At 33.0% G+C, this 18,932-nt stretch overlaps 2 protein-coding genes across 10 annotated transcripts in view; both read left to right on the top strand.

The window, feature by feature from the left end:
- LOC105216464 (putative uncharacterized transposon-derived protein F52C9.6) overlaps positions 1–6,234 on the top strand; it is a 147,449-nt gene extending 141,215 nt beyond the window's left edge. For all 9 annotated transcript variants that reach the window (XM_054230074.1, XM_029042462.2, XM_054230073.1 and 6 more), the window contains one exon: positions 4,300–6,234. In XM_054230074.1, the coding sequence (XP_054086049.1) occupies positions 4,465–6,150 (1,686 nt within the window). In that variant the 5' untranslated portion in view covers positions 4,300–4,464 and the 3' untranslated portion in view covers positions 6,151–6,234. The remainder of the gene's footprint in view (positions 1–4,299) is intronic.
- Positions 6,235–6,347: 113 nt separating this feature from the next.
- LOC105216477 (uncharacterized protein DDB_G0283357-like) lies at positions 6,348–10,071 on the top strand. Its single transcript, XM_011190990.3, has one exon. The coding sequence runs from the start codon at positions 6,349–6,351 to the stop codon at positions 6,967–6,969; it is 621 nt and encodes a 206-aa protein (XP_011189292.1). The 5' UTR covers position 6,348; the 3' UTR covers positions 6,970–10,071.
- The last annotated feature ends 8,861 nt before the right edge of the window (positions 10,072–18,932 follow it).

Here is an 18,932-nt window from a genome sequence, read left to right as displayed (position 1 = left end):
TGACTCGAGCGGAATGCTGAAAGATTTTAATTTTTTTTTGTCTGATTTGCATGCTTGCCAAAAATGGTAAGGGTGGAAAAGATTTTGGAAATAATTTAACTAAAAATAAGTCATGGTATATTCAAGGTTGTGAATGTTATTCGATGAGAATAATGATATGAGAGAAAGCAGGAAATATTTCAGTTTTTGAGGTCTAGTTCAATTTCGGAATTTTTTAAATATTGATCATTTATATTTTTATTAATACAGTTGAACCTCTCTAACTCGTATCACAATTCTCAAAAACAAAATATATAGAGTTAGAGAGGCTTCTAAGTTATGGAAAGAAATTTGTAGGAAATTTGACTTCTATTGCCAACTCAAGAGTTTGAATTATGGAGAATTTAGTGTTAAAGAACTCTAGTTATGGAAATTCAAATGTATTTCATGAATTATAAAACTATTCAAAGAAATAGTTCTAAACAGTATAAAAGGGTTGCCATATCGCACTAATTTAAAATATGTTGTGTGATAATAAAAAATTGTCATAAAATTCTATAGTATAGGTATTTAAGATGTATTGGAAGATAATGAAAACAACTAAAATATTTGCTATTTTGTTACCACTTGATTGCAATAATAAATTTATCAAAATAAATTGGTTATAAAATATATAATTTAGGTGGGTAGTATGTAACTTTAAATAATGAAGTGAGTGCGATAAGAGATTGAAACAGAGTTGCCAGCCAAGTTTAAAAACAAAAATATCTGAGTTTAAAACGAACAATTTTTTGGAACGCTTGTATTCATTGAAGAAAAACATACTCCAGAAGTTTAATATGCAAATATTACAGCAGCAATTATTTTTTGGGTAGTGTTGCCACTTGTTTATTAATTTTACTTTACTAGAACTGTTACAGCAAACAAATTTTTACAAGATAATCAACTAACTAGACATATTTGAGCTCTATATTTCTGAAATATATTTTTAAGTAGGGTTGCCGCAAGCACCATTTTATTGTTATTGTCAAAACATTTATAAGATGAAAAAGTACTGTAATAAAATCATAAAAATGAAGAGTTTTAAAATTTGTTACATAAAGTTAAAACTATTTGTGAATAGAGTTGCCATTTTGTTGAAAATATTTTTGAAATTAAAAAAATTACGGAGATTTTATAATTAGTTTTTGAGAAGAGTTTCCACAGCAAGAATTTTGAAATGATATACATTTGCTAATAATTTCTGAGCAGGGTTGCCACAAAATTTAAATTTATTTATTCAACAATACTGATAAAGGGTTGAAAACAGGAAACAGCTTTCAGAAAATCATCAGTTGAATTTAATTTTTAAGTACAGTTACCAGCTGTTTGATAAAATAAATAAGTAAAGGATATTGTTATAATAGTGTAGTATTGCGATGCAGGTATCAAATGATTAAATCCCGCATCATTCAGTTTAAAACTTCAAAATATGATCTCATTTGGATGATTCCTTGGACTGTTCATCGGAACTTACAGAGAATTGTTCCGATGAAATATTCTTTAAAATAAAATCCTCACCTCGTTGCTCGTTTTGTAGACTTAATTCCTAATTCACAGAAAATGCCCCACAAACTTTAAGAAAGTGCATATACTTACAGCCATACATTCTAACTTCCTCAACATTCCACACAGTTGTCTACCTAATTTTGATGAGGAAATCATGTTACACCACATATATAATATATGTATATGTATATATACAATCATTCATATAAACACATTAAAGCCTTGCGGCCTAGTAAAATTATATTTCCCGTCCACACCTTTTGACGCACAACTTTTCCGTGTTATCTATTGTTGATGTGTTTGTCGTTTTGTCGCTATTTGTTTATTTACTTTTGTAATATGCGGCGCCCTTATTTTATCGTTCAGTTGTTATGACAGACGCCCGCCCGTAAGAGCAGCCTACGAAGGTGAGCGTGTGCGAGAAAGTGGCAAAAGCGGTGATAAAAGCGGCAGTGAGTTGGTATTATTTTGCCAAGTAATTTACAAGCAAAACGCCGCAATTGCTCTTACCTGCGCCTATTTTCATATCAACATAACTGTATGTATATACTGTTAGTGTATGCTTTTAACACACCCTTTCGCATGTACCATGTGTCAGAAAATGCCGCAGTAAAAAGCCACACATCATTTTGCTTGTTGGTTATGGTGTGCCATAAAAAATGTTTGCTGCTATCACGGCAATTGGCTGCCACATACCGGGAGAGAGTGAGTGGAGAGAGGTGGGGTAGATATGAGCGTAGACAATGGAATTGAACGCATGAACGAATGCAAGAAAGCAGCGAACTGACAGGAAGCAAGCAGTAAGTAAGTGCTGAGCAAATAGGCAGTTGACTGACTGCTTGGCAAGCCAAAGGAAAACATACAACCCGAAAAGAAAGAGAGAGGAGGTTGGGGGTAAAAGAGAGTGAGGAATAAAGGTCGCCGTCATTTTAAAATGTAAACTGATATGAGGAAAATTTCTTCCTTCCGGTAAACGGTCCCATAAATTTACATGATAGGCAAGTGAGTGTGTGTATGTACTTCCCTCTTTACACCACTTTTTATACGAAGAAATTTTAACCTACAAATGGCTGCCAAATGCGCAATGTATGCACGTCCAACAAGTTGGTTATGGCAAAAGTATGATAATGACGGTATTATTTTTTGCGGTCAGGCCGCAGAGACTGATGACACTCAAACACACATGAAGTAGTAAAAAGAGTGAATATGCCTTTTCTTTTATTAAGAATATCTTTTAAGTACATACATATATGTACACATCTCTCCATTATGCAGGCGAATAATGCTCCCGGGTGTTTCTGCTGTATTTACATAATAAAAAGAAAAGTTAAAAGATATTCGCATAAAAGCATGCAAAAATGATTGAGCTGGGACAGCAGAACATGGCATATACACATATAAATACAACAACAACAACATTAAACACACTTGCTACCAACGCATATATTGACTACGTACCTACAAAACGCCTTAAGCCGCAACGTTAGCTGTCGCACAAGCCACCTACGTGTAGGAAGGCATTCAAGGCGGAAGGATGCCATCAGTTTAAAATATCCATTTACGCACATACTTACGCATAAAAGATTAATATTTTCGCAGCGCTAAGGGTCGCACGCAATGTCGTCGAATAAAAAGATATGGCGACCTAGCTAACGAATCTACTGTTGTAAAATTTCCGCATGACCTTTGACCTTTTTGTGGATTTTCTTAAAAATTACTTTAAACAATAGTTTCATTTGAGAAACGCTTGTAAAGTGATAAGCGTGTAGGCGCAAACCGGAAGTGAAACAAAAGGAAGTGCAAAAATCTGAAATTACGCATACGCCGTGGTGCAGGAATATGAATATTATATTTTCTTTTAAATGGGTATAAGTTTCCTTATCGCTCACTCTTAACCGGAGATCGTAATTGGCACAAGTCAAGTCATACATTAAAGCTGTCAGAGAACTCAGCGTAATAGTTTTTACATTTCTGGGCTGAAAATCAAACTTTTTAAATTAAGTTCTTAAAAAAGTGGTGCTTAATTAATGATTGCAATATTATTAAAATCTAAAAAATTTAGTGAATAATGGAGATACAATCAAAGAAATTTGTTTTTTTAAAGATGGTGTTGCCACTCAATTTTAAATATAAATGTTTTGAAATATAAAAAAAAATATGTTCAAATTTCGAAGAGAGATCCAGATATATGTTCTTAATTGTTTTCAAAGCAATTATAATTAGTTATAAAAAATTCAAAGTTGCCAGACTTAATAAATCTGAAATTTTATAACTATTAAAAATATGAAAAATAGAAAATGGATGTATCTATCATGATACTTTCATTATTCCAAAAAGTCCACTCGTGGCGTTGCCACATTTTTTTAAACGACTAAATTATTTTTATATGAGAATTTTAAATAGTATAAAATTATTCAAAGAAAAATGTTTTTAAGGTTTGAGTTTGAAAAAATATGGTTAATTTTTTATTATATAATAATACAGTTTTATCTACAATTTTTTATGAAGTTTATTTCCATTACCAGAATACAGATAGATTATATCAAATTGTAGTTTAGCTCTAACCGTCGTTAATATAAATGTTTGGTGTTTTGATGGGATCTAATATTACTCTGTGGAAAAATTATCTGAATTTGATATTGAATGAATTTTTTTTTACTTTACATATAAAATGTCTTCTAAGGTAGTCTGAAGCGCCTTAGTCCATATAAACCATTGTAAGATGGTTCAAATATATACCACTAACAGCTTTTTTTAATTTTCTCATTGCAGCTGTAAACAAGGCCAACTCTTCGAATGAAGTTTCGCAGTAAACGAAATCCAAGTCGAAGCACGTATGTTCAAAATAACGGAAGTTTCGCTGTAGCAACATAGCAACGAAGTCAACTAACCAATAATATAAACTAATTATACAAAATTAAAGAAACAATTTCAAAAATGGCAATGACACAAACACAAAACCAGCCGAGCGCGCCTTATCGGCAGCAAGTACACGTTAAAAGCAGATCTCTTACACTCTATGCACTCCTGAGCTGTCTTTGTGCACTCGCGTTATTAGTGACACCCACTAATGCGTTGGCGAATTGCCCGAGCAGCTGTCAGTGCGATGATGACACTTTGGTAGTGAAGTGCGGCGAAGGCACACTCGATGTGCTGCCCATCACGCTGAATCCTTTCATACAGCGCTTAGTGATACAAAGCAATAAAATCAAAACCATCGATTCTTCGCTACAATTCTATGCGGAGCTTTTGTTCCTCGATCTCTCCTATAATGACCTGGTCACGCTGCCAATGCGTACATTCCAGTTCCAACGTAAGCTGCAAGAGCTGCATTTGAATCACAATAAAATCGGACAGATCAGTAATATGACATTTGTTGGACTGGCCGCATTGACAGTGCTCAATTTGCGTGGCAATCTGCTTGCGGAGCTCGAACAGGGCACCTTTGCGAAATTGTCGAAGTTGGCTGAACTGAATTTGGGACAAAATCGTATTAATCGCATTGATCCGCATGCCTTTGATGGTTTGGTGAATCTGCGCACACTCTATCTGGATGACAATACATTGACTACAGTGCCGGCGCCTAGCATATTCCAAGCCATGCCCAATTTGGCGGAGCTCTATTTGGGCACAAACTCATTTACGTCCATACAAGCGAAAGCTTTTGTTGATCTCAAGGGTTTGACACGCTTGGACTTACGTGGCGCTGGTTTGCATAATATCTCCGCAGAAGCGTTGAAGGGTCTCGAGGGACTACGATATTTAGATCTGGCCGATAACCGCCTACAGGTGGTACCTACAAATGCGCTGAGCCACTTGGAAAGACTGGAGGAATTACTATTGGGACAAAATGATTTTGAAGTGATTGGCAGTGGCGCTTTTGCTGGATTGACGCAGTTACGCAAGCTGGAAATAACCGGCGCACAACGTTTGCGTAGTGTGCAAAATGGCGCCTTCAGCGCGAACACCAATCTGGAGCATTTGAATTTGTCATCCAACAAAATGTTGCAGGAAGTGCAGGAGAACGCTTTAGGTGGGCTGCCACACCTACGCCATGTCATACTCAAAGAAAATGATTTGCATACGCTTGCGGAGGGGCTCGTACCATGGACTGATCTGCAAACACTCGATCTCTCCGACAATCCGATCGTTTGCGATTGTCAAGTGTTATGGCTGCGGAATTTGCTCGTCTCGAAGAACTCCTCGACCGACAAGCTAATCGATGTGATGTGCGTTTACCCGGAGCCCATGCGTAAAGAGCCGCTGGCACAGCTATCGCCTGCCATGCTCGGCTGTTCGCACAGTGACACCAAGCAACAGGCAATGATCATAGTTGTTGTTGTCGTGACAACAGCTACCATAACCGGTTTGTCCTTGTTAATCTATGGATGTCGGCGACGCATACGTGAGACCCTCAAAGGCGGTTGGGGCAATTCAGCTTTGGGACGCAAGGAGCGTGAGTATCAGAAGACTTGCTCCGATGAGGAGTACATGACGCGGCAGCAACACTCTTGTAGCTTGAGCATACAACCAACCATGCAGTTCACCAACAGCGTCGGCTACAATATGCAACAGACGCAGCCGTATATGGGCTCACGGCCAATACCAGTCACCGAGCTATAGCTAGAAGCGCCACCCCCACCTCCACATCGAGGTTGGGGTACCTCGACCGCGACGGTGAATGCCAATAATGCAACAACAACTACATCATCAACGGCCACAAACACCCTACAACAATTGCAAGTACCGAATGGGGTGCACGCTAACGGCACACTGCCCGCCGAACTGCAGTCGCCTTTCGTACAACTCAGCCAGATCCATATGATGACGAACAATAACACTACCAACAACAGCAATAAAATGTCTAACGGTAAAGCGCCACCACCACCGCCACACGCACATGCCCTATCCTCGTTGCCACGCTTCGGCAGCGCACGTCGTGAGGCGAAACCGAACGAACGCGCGGAAAGTACGCTCTCACACGAGCCACCCTACAGCCAGCATCTTGCCAATCAGAATGGACAACGCGCCGCTACAGCCGATCGTTACTTACGCCTCACGCAGGATCATTTCAATCACAATCACGGCCCTTACGGCAGCATCGGCAGCAACAAGCACGCCAACACACTGAGCGGCGAACGTTCACCCCGTGAGAGCGAGTGTAATTACATACACAATAACTCGCATTATTCGCTGCCGTTGGATCATGCATTGAGCGCCGTCACGCCCACACCAACGCCACCACCACCAGCGTTGCCCGTGCGCAATGGCCAGCTAATGCATAATGGCAACAGCAACGGCGGACAGCGTGTCCAAGCTTATAATAACAACAATTGCAGTAATGGTTATGCCACGATAGGTGGCGGCAATCATTTTGGTGGTGGCGTTGCCATTGGCGTTGGTGGCAACAACAATAATGGTAGTTTAAGACGTTATCACTGATATACGCTTAAGGGCGGTTGGTGCGGCACGAGCCGCAGCGCCTACTATGAGAAATACGAATGCGCCTATGAACATCCGGCCGTGGCCAATCGAAACAGTTTTGAGATGTGTACATTTGTGAGGCCATAAAGGGGGTGAGCAGAGCAAGGTTAGAGTTAGGAACAGCAGCAAAAGTATCTTGAGAAAACTTAGTAGCGTAATAATATAGATCGAAACCTTAGTACGAAGAGCGCTCGAGGTAGAAAAATATCCCAGTGAAAAGTTATGATAAATTTGGCAAAATACCTATCTCGAAGTTGGTCGAAATACTTTGTATAAAACAGCTCTGGTATTGTAAACACTGCCGTCAAATATATAAATTCCAAAGTCCATGAAATTTTATATTGAAATTGCCATAGAGAATCAGTAGATTTCATAAAATTATTTCATAGATGTTTTAAGACAAGAGTATTACGGTTAATGAACCAAAAATAAGTCTACACAGAGCTAACCGAACTGTTCGCAAAATATAAGCTTTGAACTCATAAGAACCTTATCGAAAGTCCCAAAAACAGAGGGTAATATATAAGTATGAAAACCCTACTTAGCGAGTCCCTTTTGTGCTAAGAGCTGCACCCAATTAGCTCTCAACATTAAAATTAATATCAACCACTTATTCTATAATGTTTTCGTTAATGTAGTTTCCGCAAGTCCAATTCTCTAGTGACAATACTTCTATCTCATTGATCTAATTGAATTGGTGTCGTCCGATGACCCAGAATCCACAAAACGATATTCGTACCACGATTGTTCAGCCTAAGTTATGTGGATCTGAACCATAAGCTAGAGCAAGGTATTACTTAAGGGTCTAATTTTCATTTAAGAAGCCTTTTTCTCTATAATATCAACTTGATTCCCTTCGAGGTAGAGTATTTGATAACTGTTTTGGAGAATTGAAACACATCGTGGGCAGCTTCCCATGAAACTATCACTGAATTAGTTTTTATTTTCTACAGCGATGCGGTAAAAATCGCCTTCTGTCAAGTTATTAGCTCACTTCTTATGCTCTTAGTTCAAAAACATTCCCGAATTTCATGCTTCCTAGAGACTACTGGAAGTTTTTCAGCTTTGATTGCTTGACCCTTGATTTCGATGAAGGGTTAAAACTATAGTACTGGAAGTAAATTAGCCAAGACTTTGCTTAGCACATACGACATACTAGAGACCAAATAATGTGGTACCAAAATCTCTTAATATTTCTGGAGTATATCGATATAAATTTATCGATATGTATATATATTTTCTGTTTTTGAAGCTAAACTGTTCTTCATCATCTTGTCATTCTGTATAAAATCTCCCCATGTCCTCTCAAATATTTCACAAATCTTCATGCGTTAGATATAACTGCCGCCGTTGTTTATAGCGTGTGTTCCTTATCATTTGCCATCATCGATGTTCGCATTATTGTATTCACTAATGATTACTACAACATCAAACTAAGTAGGCAGCAATTTTCGTGATTTGGTTTTCGTATTAAAAACCGTTAATTTGTAGTTTTTTTAATTTTTTCAAAAGCAGCTTTAGTTTATTAGCTATACGCTATTTTATTGTAAATTTAATTGATATTTATATGTGTATGTAAAGTAGCTTTAAAGCACAATTAAAACGAATTGTCAATATAATTAGTTAACGAAACGATTGGCAATGCAATGAACGGGTCTCCAGCCGGAGACGCTTAATTATATTTATATGCATATGTGTGTATGTTATATGTACAGTTATGTATGTAAGCGTTGTAAATTTACTTGCAAACTCGGAAAAATACGTGTATTCAGGCAAAAGCATTTTTTTGTAATATAACTACATATTATATATATACATATATAAATTGTAATTTTTTTTCACGCAACTGTATTGTATTAAATAATTATAATTTTAATTGGTTTTCATTTGTAAATAAATATAATTATAATGTTAGTCAAAGCGGTTAATTGAAAAGCATAAACACCAAACACATGCATGCAAATATGGTAGTGTGTGTGTAATTATATTAAAAAGAAGAAAAATTGCATGTAATAAAAAAATGCGAAAAAAATATCGCATGCAATAAAAAATAATTAACGCATAATTTGCTGGTAAACTATTGTAGGCGGTAATGAGACGTTATAAAAAAGAAAAAATATAATTAAAAAATTTAAAATAAATAAAATATTTTTCATTTATTGCGCGCAAATGTAGCGTGAATTCTCATTTGTACACACACACACACACGCGTTTATTTGTGTGCGCGTGAGAAAAGACAGAAGAATGTAAGTAATGCGACAATTGATTTTCAGTGATCTAAATATTAAGTTTAAAACTAATTATTTGTAAATATCTCTATATAAATATATAATGAGCGCGTGCGCCGAAAAAAATTTAAGCTACATATTAATAATTATATATACATACATATTTAAATAAGTTTAAAAATAAATATATAAAAAATCAAATTATATTGAGTATACTATAAAAAATCAATAAAAGCAATCATATATGAAATAAAATGATAATTATTTAAAAGAAACTACAATGTAAAATATCAAAAAAAAAATTAAAAAAAAAATAATTTAATTAAATGAAATTATAAGAATTCCGCAGCTAGCAAACATTGATATTGAATACACATATTTGCAAATATTCAGAAAAAAGCAATACTTGTACGAAATATTGTACATAACAAACAAAAGCGAGAAATAAAAATTAAAAAAAAAATTTACATTCATATTAAATTACAAAAAAAACTTAGTAAACAAATATATAACTGTATTATATTCCACACTCTTCAACAATATTGTCTTACACAGCAACTTAACAAGAACGACTTAAAAACATTTCAAACTAAATTATTATTGGCAGCAGCTTTAGTCACCACAGTCCCTAGTAAAACTATGCAAACACAAACAGTTTAATTAAAATTATAAACTTTATTTGCTTTTGTTGTTGTATTATTTTTTAATTTCGTATTTTACTTAATATTAATTATGGTTTACGCCATTTGATACTGTGCTCTATGTATTTATTGAAATTTTACTCGGAAATAAAACACACAAACACTTATACTTATTACATGAACAAATATAATTTTTGCTAATTTTTATTTTATTCGATTGATTTGGTTTATACTTTCAGAACGGTAAGTTTTGTTAATCATTTGTATAATAATTGTTTAGTATTATCAAATTTTTTTCTATTTTTTATGATCAAAACATCATCAATTAAAGATGCGATCTTTCAATCTGAGCTTTTCTTTTTAATTTGCTTTTAAAGCTAATTTTATATTAAACCTTACCTCATTTATAGTGAGGACCATAACCTTAAAACTGGTCAATATAAGCGGAAATATGTATGTATTTGCCATGATTTCAATAGCACCTCAAATTAAGTCATTGCCACAAGCTCTTTAATAAACTACAAATATGGAATCCTCGATCATTTTACAACTTTAATTGAGAATAGCAAAAGTCTCATAAAATCGCTGTTTCTTTTCATAAGATCCAAGCGTTGAGGTCATAAAAAAATTTAGAAGAGTTCCAAGCCTGTTATCTACTACTGTCTGTCCGCCAGTAGACCATATTGAAGTTTAAATGCAAATATGAGAGGCCCAACTCGAGAAATGTTTTACTTAAATGTAACTCAATTAGTACTAGATAGTTAATCGATTTCTCCATAATTTCGTTCAATAAATTTTAAATAAAGCTATTATCGCTCGTGTTTACAAGACAGTTTTCACAAAAACTCGCAATCGGGTGAGTTTTTAACTAATTGTTTAAGCTAAATTGAATTCACTCGCTAATTCACATAATTAACAACTAAATTTACTTTGCTAATTGACCTCTCTAAAATAGGTTGTAGAATCATTTATCAAAGAAGTTTTAGTTGACTTTGAAAGAAGTGAGAGAATGGCGCACATTAACTATATAAAATTTTAGTTAGCATTACTTGGACAAGTGTTTAGTTCGAAATGAAATATGTATATTGAAATGAAATTTCACAGAAATTAAAACAACTCAAAGAATTCACCATTAGTATGTTCAGGAAACTATTTGAAATATAACGTGGATTAAAATTTCATTTAAATATAATTTTGATAATCGAAAAATCCCTGGAATGGTATTTCCTGAAAGTTGAAAAATTGCCCAGTTGAAGAAAACTGATGTTTACCTTTTTATAACGTTTTTCGACTGCTAAATTAAAACAACTCAAAGAATTCACCATTAGTATGTTCAGGAAACTATTTGAAATATAACGTGGATTAAAATTTCATTTAAATATAATTTTGATAATCGAAAAATCCCTGGAATGGTATTTCCTGAAAGTTGAAAAATTGCCCAGTTGAAGAAAACTGATGTTTACCTTTTTATAACGTTTTTCGACTGCTAAATTAATTTATCAATTAAAATCTTTATTGAGAAACCCTTTTATACTGCGGGCTACTCGATAACCGATTAGCTGTTACTCATTTCTGTTTCTGCTTTTCTTAAGAAGTTGGTAAGTTTCATCAGCTGATTAATATTTTTTAGCATCGACATCCACCGTTGCTTTTTTTTATTAAACACAAAGAACGTATATCGTACGTCTTTTTCGCAGAGTTGCATTTGATTTTCAAGTCGATTAAAATTCAATTAAAAAGAAATGAAATAAATAGATATTATTTTGTATGGTATATCGATCTTAATAAGCGTTTTAATCGAGCAGGGAGTATTTATCAGTCATTTTCGGTCACAGTAGAAAGAACAAAAACTGATACTGCATTCCACTTTAAAATACTGACAACTCATAATTTTTCTTTTCTTCGAATTAAAGTTTCTGCAAAAAACGTTGAAACAAACTGTCTTGAGTGGTGGCTTAATTGAGTGTCTATGGACTGTTTACTCAATTTATAACTAATTGACTCAATTAATATGTTAATTTTCACTTTGATTTCTGTTATGGCAGAAATTCTTACAGAGCTACGAATATTGGGGTGTTTAGAAAATTAGAGTTGACCACGCTGTAATATATTTTTTGCCAGTCAAGTTTATTCTAACTGGGTCAAATCATAATTATAAATATCTAGAGTATTCGCTGCTTATGTATCCGATATCCAATTTATTCCATGAAATTTTGAGTGATTCTTGTAAATTTCCCCCCAATAATCAACTATTATTGCATAAGTTACAAACATGCAGCTATTTTAGGAATAATTAAATGCTAATAGTATACATAACGAAAACCACTAAAACGTTTTAAATATCGTAAATCTACTATCTGCATGTGTACGCACACAGACGCAATAATTATATATTTTCCAGCATTTATGTTTTTGGATAGTGAAAAAAGGCTTCGGGAAAAACAAAGATATTCGCAAAATTTTCCAGCAAGCTAATTAAAATAATTTCGCTGCGCGGATAATCATGTTTAATGCATGAAATGGAAATTTTTATTTGAAAGCAAATAAATTATTAATAGGAAAATCCGTACATACATTTATAGCTAAACACATGCGACTAGTGGGAGTTTAGCAAATAATTGAGTGATATAATACTATTCCCAAAATTTTAAAATAACAATAAATTTTGTTGAAAGCAGGCATATTATTTTTAGAAAAATCTCCAAATTTTACGAAAAATCATTATGCATACACCGTTATTTGTCTGTTTGCATATATTTATTTATGTATTCTAACTCATCAGCACATTAAAATGCAAATTAAAATTAAAATTTGTTTGTTTTCGTGGCGTAAATATCAAACAAACAATCTACATATATATTTTTGAAAATAATTTTATTTTTGTTTTTCGCCAGCTTTCGTTATCAAATTGCCATACCTTTTTAATTTAAATTATTTTTAACCATATGTGTATTAATTTGCAGGGATATTAGATGTTATAGTTTTTGTAAAACCATCCAATATAAATAACAAACTAAAATAAAATAATGAATTAGTGATAAATGCAAATTAAACAAAATTCATTAAATGAAAAGTGTAATATTTCACGCTAAATTATGGCGTCTAAATATGCAATTCATCAGCAAGTAATTTGGATTTTGATTTATTTGCTTTTTTTATATTTTTTTTTTAACATGAGCTAAGTAATTAATGAGCTATTGATAACAAAAAATTTCAAAAATATTTACACAAATATTGAAAAACCAATGTGTTGGAAAGTATTATTAATTTATCTGTTTACTCTGTTGAAATGTTCATCAAACGATTTCTAAATATTATGCCAATAATTTCTAACAACTTCCTAAAAACAAATAAAAATTATAAATCTGTAGTTCTTTGTAAAAATAAATATTGTACTTTGTCCATTTAATAATGTTAATAGCGAGTTTAAATATTATGGCTCATAATATATAACTGACTGATCCAATATTTTTCGTAGTACGGAAATCACTAAGATTCAACAATTTCAGCATTTTGACATTTTATTGGTAAACAGAAAATCAAACTACATGATATTTGAACTATTTAAGTTCGAAGAACTCAATTAGTTTTGATAATTAAGTTGCAAATTGAGTCGGCGAGTTCGGTGTTGACATGCAGTAATGTTTTCTTACTTCGTAGAAATATATTTTCTAATTTGTAATGTTAATTTAATAACTGAATGATAATATTTTTTTGTTAATAGGTTTTATTCAAGGTCAAGTGCTATGATTCCATACAATCCAGGTATCGATTTTTTAACTTGCTGAAATTACTTTGAAAATTCTTTTTAATAGAATTCCCAGCTTATTTTGTATCGTTTCTCTGACTTTTCTTGCTTAAGATTTACATTTCTCATTAATTAAGTGGCAATTATTATTTAAGATAATAACGACTTAATTAAGCGATTAAGAAATTGTCTGTAAGATATTTCAAGTTAATTTGTTAATTGTTTATGGAATAATGTCTTTAGGTTAAATTTTATATGCTAAATTAGATAACAATTATCACTCTGAACTACTTAATAGTATGCTATATTTTGACTTAATTAAGGGTTAATTGGCTGAAACCTTTTTAATTGTTTATTTAATTGAGACTCAATTAAACATGATTTACCTAATATTTTCTTAATTTTCATTAAATTGACAATGTGGGCACATTTTCAAACAATGACATAAGTATATGTCTCTTCTGATAAATGTTTATATGAAGAGTTAAGCAAGTAATTGTAGGGGTCTAAAACCAGGCTGTACATTTCTCATTAATGAAGTGAGTAAATATATCGCGTTTAGAGCCTTAGCTTTACTTAATGTTGAGAAATTTAAGAAATGTCTGGTTTGACAACTCATTCAATAACATTGAGAGGAAATTATGATATTCACGATTCAGAGAATTAATTTAATTTCATTAAAATTGGCTAAATTAATGTGTTGCTGCTAATGAAGATCCATTACCTTTATCTAAGTCGAAAATATACTAATATGATTTTTTGACTTTAAAATATTTTTTAAAATTTATTTAAAATCACTGATATTAAAAAAAATCTTTATCATTGAATATCTCAGTATCCACCCACAAAGTCTGTTAATAATGCCAAAAACCTAAATTAAGCATTTATACACTTTAAATTAATATACATGTCATCATCACAACTCAGAAAACAACTTTTATGCCTTCAAACTCGTTAAATGCTGCATTCGAAACTCTTTAACACAAAAAAAAAACTTAGAAAACACATATGCTCGTAAAGAATTCCAAAATATTTATAAATGTGACTAAGAAATTGTAAATGTTTACTCAATTAACTTATGAATACTTAAAAAAATTTCAAATAAATCTATTTAATGTAAGCAAGCGACAACAAAAACAAAAACAACAAATGATAACAAATAAAAACCAATACAAGGGAGTTTATATACTAAATAAAAAGTAAATATTACAAATTATTGAAGAACTAAACCGAAATTAAGTCATTATGCATTTAAGCCATTAAGTGATTAGGCATTTAAGTACATACGAGTACACACATACATACATGAATAAGTGAGTAGTTAAGCGTAATTCTTTAAAAATTATACAATAACTGTAAGCAAATTACAACAGACAAGGGAGTTAAGCAAAACAAACAAAAATACATATAAATAAGCATGAATGAATATGAATTACATACATATATCGTCAAAGCAGCACAAGGGAATATTGAGAACAAAAACAAAAACACAAGTAAGAAATATTGTAGTAATAATAGTAAGCAACAAAATATCAAATAAGTCGCAGCAGGCTACAAAAGTTATTTCCATATGAATACCAAAAAAAAAAAACAACAATAGAAAAGTTGAGAAATAAAGCGAACAAGGAAAGCAAATGACATATAGCACAGTTATCAAAGGAGAATCAACAACTTAACGCATAAATAAATAATTGAATAAATGACAGCAATGAGCATATTGATAAACACATATTACATACAATGAAATACAATATACAGTTAGGTTACAAAAGAAGGAGTAAACGTATAATTGCTGCGTAAAGGCAAAACTTTTCGAATTTGAAATAATAAGCTGAAGGAAAAACCCAAATATAATAATAATAAGACGCCCAGAAAACTCTTTCTTTAGTTTTGAAAGTAACGCCCAGAAGTAGGCTAACCCACTACATAGAGAGATGCATTTAAAGAATTGTGCTTAGTCTACTTTTGTGCGCCGAGCAATTGTGTTGTCGCTGGAAAACATTGAAAAAATTTTCAAAATAAAAAATAGTCAGAGAAGTAATGAAATCATTATGAAACGAACATCTTAGCAGACAACAATGCTATACATACTAAACTGCAGTTATTTACATAAGCAAAAATAATATACAATTAAAGCTCAACTAATTTGCAACTTACTACAACAACAGCAAACCATATTTTCATAAATAACACTGTCATAAAAACCATATAGACAACGGTTAAGCGTCTATAGGAGTTACATTTCAAAAACATTTTTCTAATAAATATAAAAATTTTAAATATTTTTCGAATCATTATTTAGATGCGTTTAACCATTTTCGCAACAATTTTTTCATTTCAACCCTACTTATTTTCCAAATTTTTTAAACATTTCACAACTCATCGTTGACGTTCTACCTAAAGTAAACAGTTTCATCATTGGAACTCATATTCAAAACACACAGCTATACTGCATACATAGCCATAAAGGTAATAATTTGCAAGTTTATATAAAATAAGTATAAAATAAAATTAAAATACAAATGAAGTACAGTTAACCAAAACTTACGATAAACAAGGAAACAAGGAAATAGTGTAGTAATTTAGTAAAATATTTTAAATAAAGAACATTTAAATGATCTGAAATATTACAAAAATAAATGTGTTTTTATTCGTCCAAATGAAATTTTAAATATTTGATCGTTAAAATTCGCAGTTAGGGTGGGTTTACAGGGAAGTGATTAGCTAATCTACGGTGAGAACATCAGATAAAGGCATGATATGTCTTGTTGGTTTCCTAACTGTTTTAAGGACATCCGAACGAAAACATAATAAAAGGATACCACGTACTGAGTTTGTCAGGTTAAAACATCGATTCGAGTTTGGATTACCATAAGGTATAACGAATATGTTAGAAAAATTGTGTAATCAGATGGAAATAAGATTTTATTCATGAAAACACATTTTGTTTAAAAGGTAAGCTGTTTCCAAACGTTAAATCAAACCACTGTTGCTGATGAAGTTCCACTATCTTCATCGGTATAAAAAAAGGCCGGTAAAGAGTTTACTTAACATAATAAAACTATATCCTTCTCCTTTATGCTAGTAATTTTATTAATACTTATTTTGAAGGCACCGAAATGTCATAATATAATGTCATTAATCGAAGACAAAGTAAGTCAAAGAATGACAAATCAAAATCAAGTAATACATTTTAAATAAGGTGAGCAACAATCTTCTGCCAGTAGGACGATAAATTAGAAGTTATCCAATTTTAATAATTCGAATAATTTTTTCAAGAAAACAAGTAAGGAAGGGCTAAGTTCGGGTGTCACCGAACATTTTATACTCTCGCAATTTATTTATTTAATTATATTAATATTATATAATACACAATTTGACCCCCATATTCGTCCGATATATGTCCGATAAAGTCCATTGAAAGTTGAAAACCCTAAATTAGGTTAGAAGCACCGAGGTCCTCATGTTCGATATATGGGGCCTTGAAAACCCATGGTCCGATTTCGGCGATTTTTAGAATGGGGCTGCCACACTATAAACATAGCATTTGTGCAAAGTTCTGCACCGATATCTTCACTAGATCGTCTTCAAAGTTCTGGGATATAGGAAGTAGGCGTGGTTATGAAGCGATTTGGCAACACACACAACATATCATTGGGATGCAAGGAAAATATTACAAACCAAGTTTTATTGAAATCTGTCGAGTAGTTCCTGAGATATGGTTTTTGACTAATAAGTGGACGACGCCACGACCATTTTTCATTTTGTAAAAAAATCTGAGTGCAGCTTCCATCTGCCATTTCTTATGTGAAATTTAGGTTTTCTGACGTTTTTCGTTAGTGAGTTAACCCACTTTTAGTAATTTTCAACCTAACTTTTGTATGGGAGGTGGGCGTGGTTATTATCCGATTTCCTTCATTTTTAAACTGTAATAAGAAGTGGCTAAGAAAAACGACTGCAGAAAGTTTGGTTTATATAGCTCTATTGGTTTGCGAGATATGTACAAAAAACCTATTTAGGGGCGGGGCCACGCCCACTTCCCCAAAAAAATTACATAAAAATATGCCCCTTCATAGTGCGACCCTCCATACCAAATTTTATTTCTAAAGCTTAATTTATGGCTTAGTTATAGCTCTTTATGTGTTTTCGGTTTTCGTCATTTTGTGGGCGTGGCAGTGGTCCGATTCCGCCCATCTTCGAACTTAACCTTCTTATGGTGCCAAGAAATACGCCTTCCAAGTTTCATCACGATATCTCAATTTTTACTCAAGTTACAGCTTGCACGGACGGACGGACAGACAGACATCCGGATTTTAACTCGTCTCGTCATCCTGATCATTTTGATAGATATAACCCTATATCTAACTCGTTTAGTTTTAGGACTTACAACCAACCGTTATGTGGGCAAAACTATAATACTCTCGTAGCAAATTTGTTGCGAGAGTATAATTACAGCGTAGACAACAACCCGCAGAGTTGCATTCCATTTTCAACTCGATTTGTGTTCGATGAAAAATTAATGTAGAAAACGATATTTTTATTTTGTATGGTAAATCGTTCCTAATCATCGCTTTAATCGAGCAAATGCCGGTTAATTGATAAATTAACTCCTGTGCGAAAAGCTATTACGCTAAGCAAGTTACAGCTTGCACGGACAGACGGACGGACAGACATCCGGATTTCAAATCCACTCGCCACCCTGATCACTTTGGTATATATAACCTAACTCGTTTAGTTTTAGGACTTACAAACAACCGTTATGTGAACAAAACTATAATACTCTCTTAGCAAGTTTTATTGCGAGAGTATAAAAACACAGAAAATTCAAATTTAAATGGGGAATGCTACATTCGACGGTGACTCGTTTGAGTATTTCGTTTGGTACTTTACATATGCCCGCACTAAAAAGTCTAACGGTGTGATATCACAAGTTGTTGGTAGCCAAATGACCGGCCCAAAACGTAAAATTTCAAGCTCATCACAGTGTTCTCTCAATAAATCCATTGGTTGATGCGATATGTTAGAAGTGGCGCCGTCTTGTTGAAACCAAATGTCGCCGAGATCACGAGCTTCTATTTCAAGCATCAAATAGTTGGTTATCAAATAGACTGTTTCGTTCTCACTGGCATCTTTTTGAAGAAACGTGGATCGATCATTCGTTGTTCTTTCTGAATGAAATGACAGCTCTTGAATCTCTTTAAGTGGCTCTTCGTCCCAAATGTGGCAAATTTGCTTGTTTACATACCTATTGACGCCCAGTATGCCGATTATGTTGACCATAAGTTGAACGAAATATTTTGTTTT

The sequence above is a fragment of the Zeugodacus cucurbitae genome, chromosome 4, assembly GCF_028554725.1.
Source record: "Zeugodacus cucurbitae isolate PBARC_wt_2022May chromosome 4, idZeuCucr1.2, whole genome shotgun sequence".
In the NCBI taxonomy this organism is placed as follows: domain Eukaryota; kingdom Metazoa; phylum Arthropoda; class Insecta; order Diptera; family Tephritidae; genus Zeugodacus; species Zeugodacus cucurbitae.
This window is presented reverse-complemented; position numbering and strand designations above follow the sequence as displayed.

Bases quoted from the DNA above. Each gene is read 5' to 3' on its own strand.
- LOC105216477 (XM_011190990.3), top strand. From the start codon at position 6,349: ATGATGACGAACAATAACACTACCAACAACAGCAATAAAATGTCTAAC.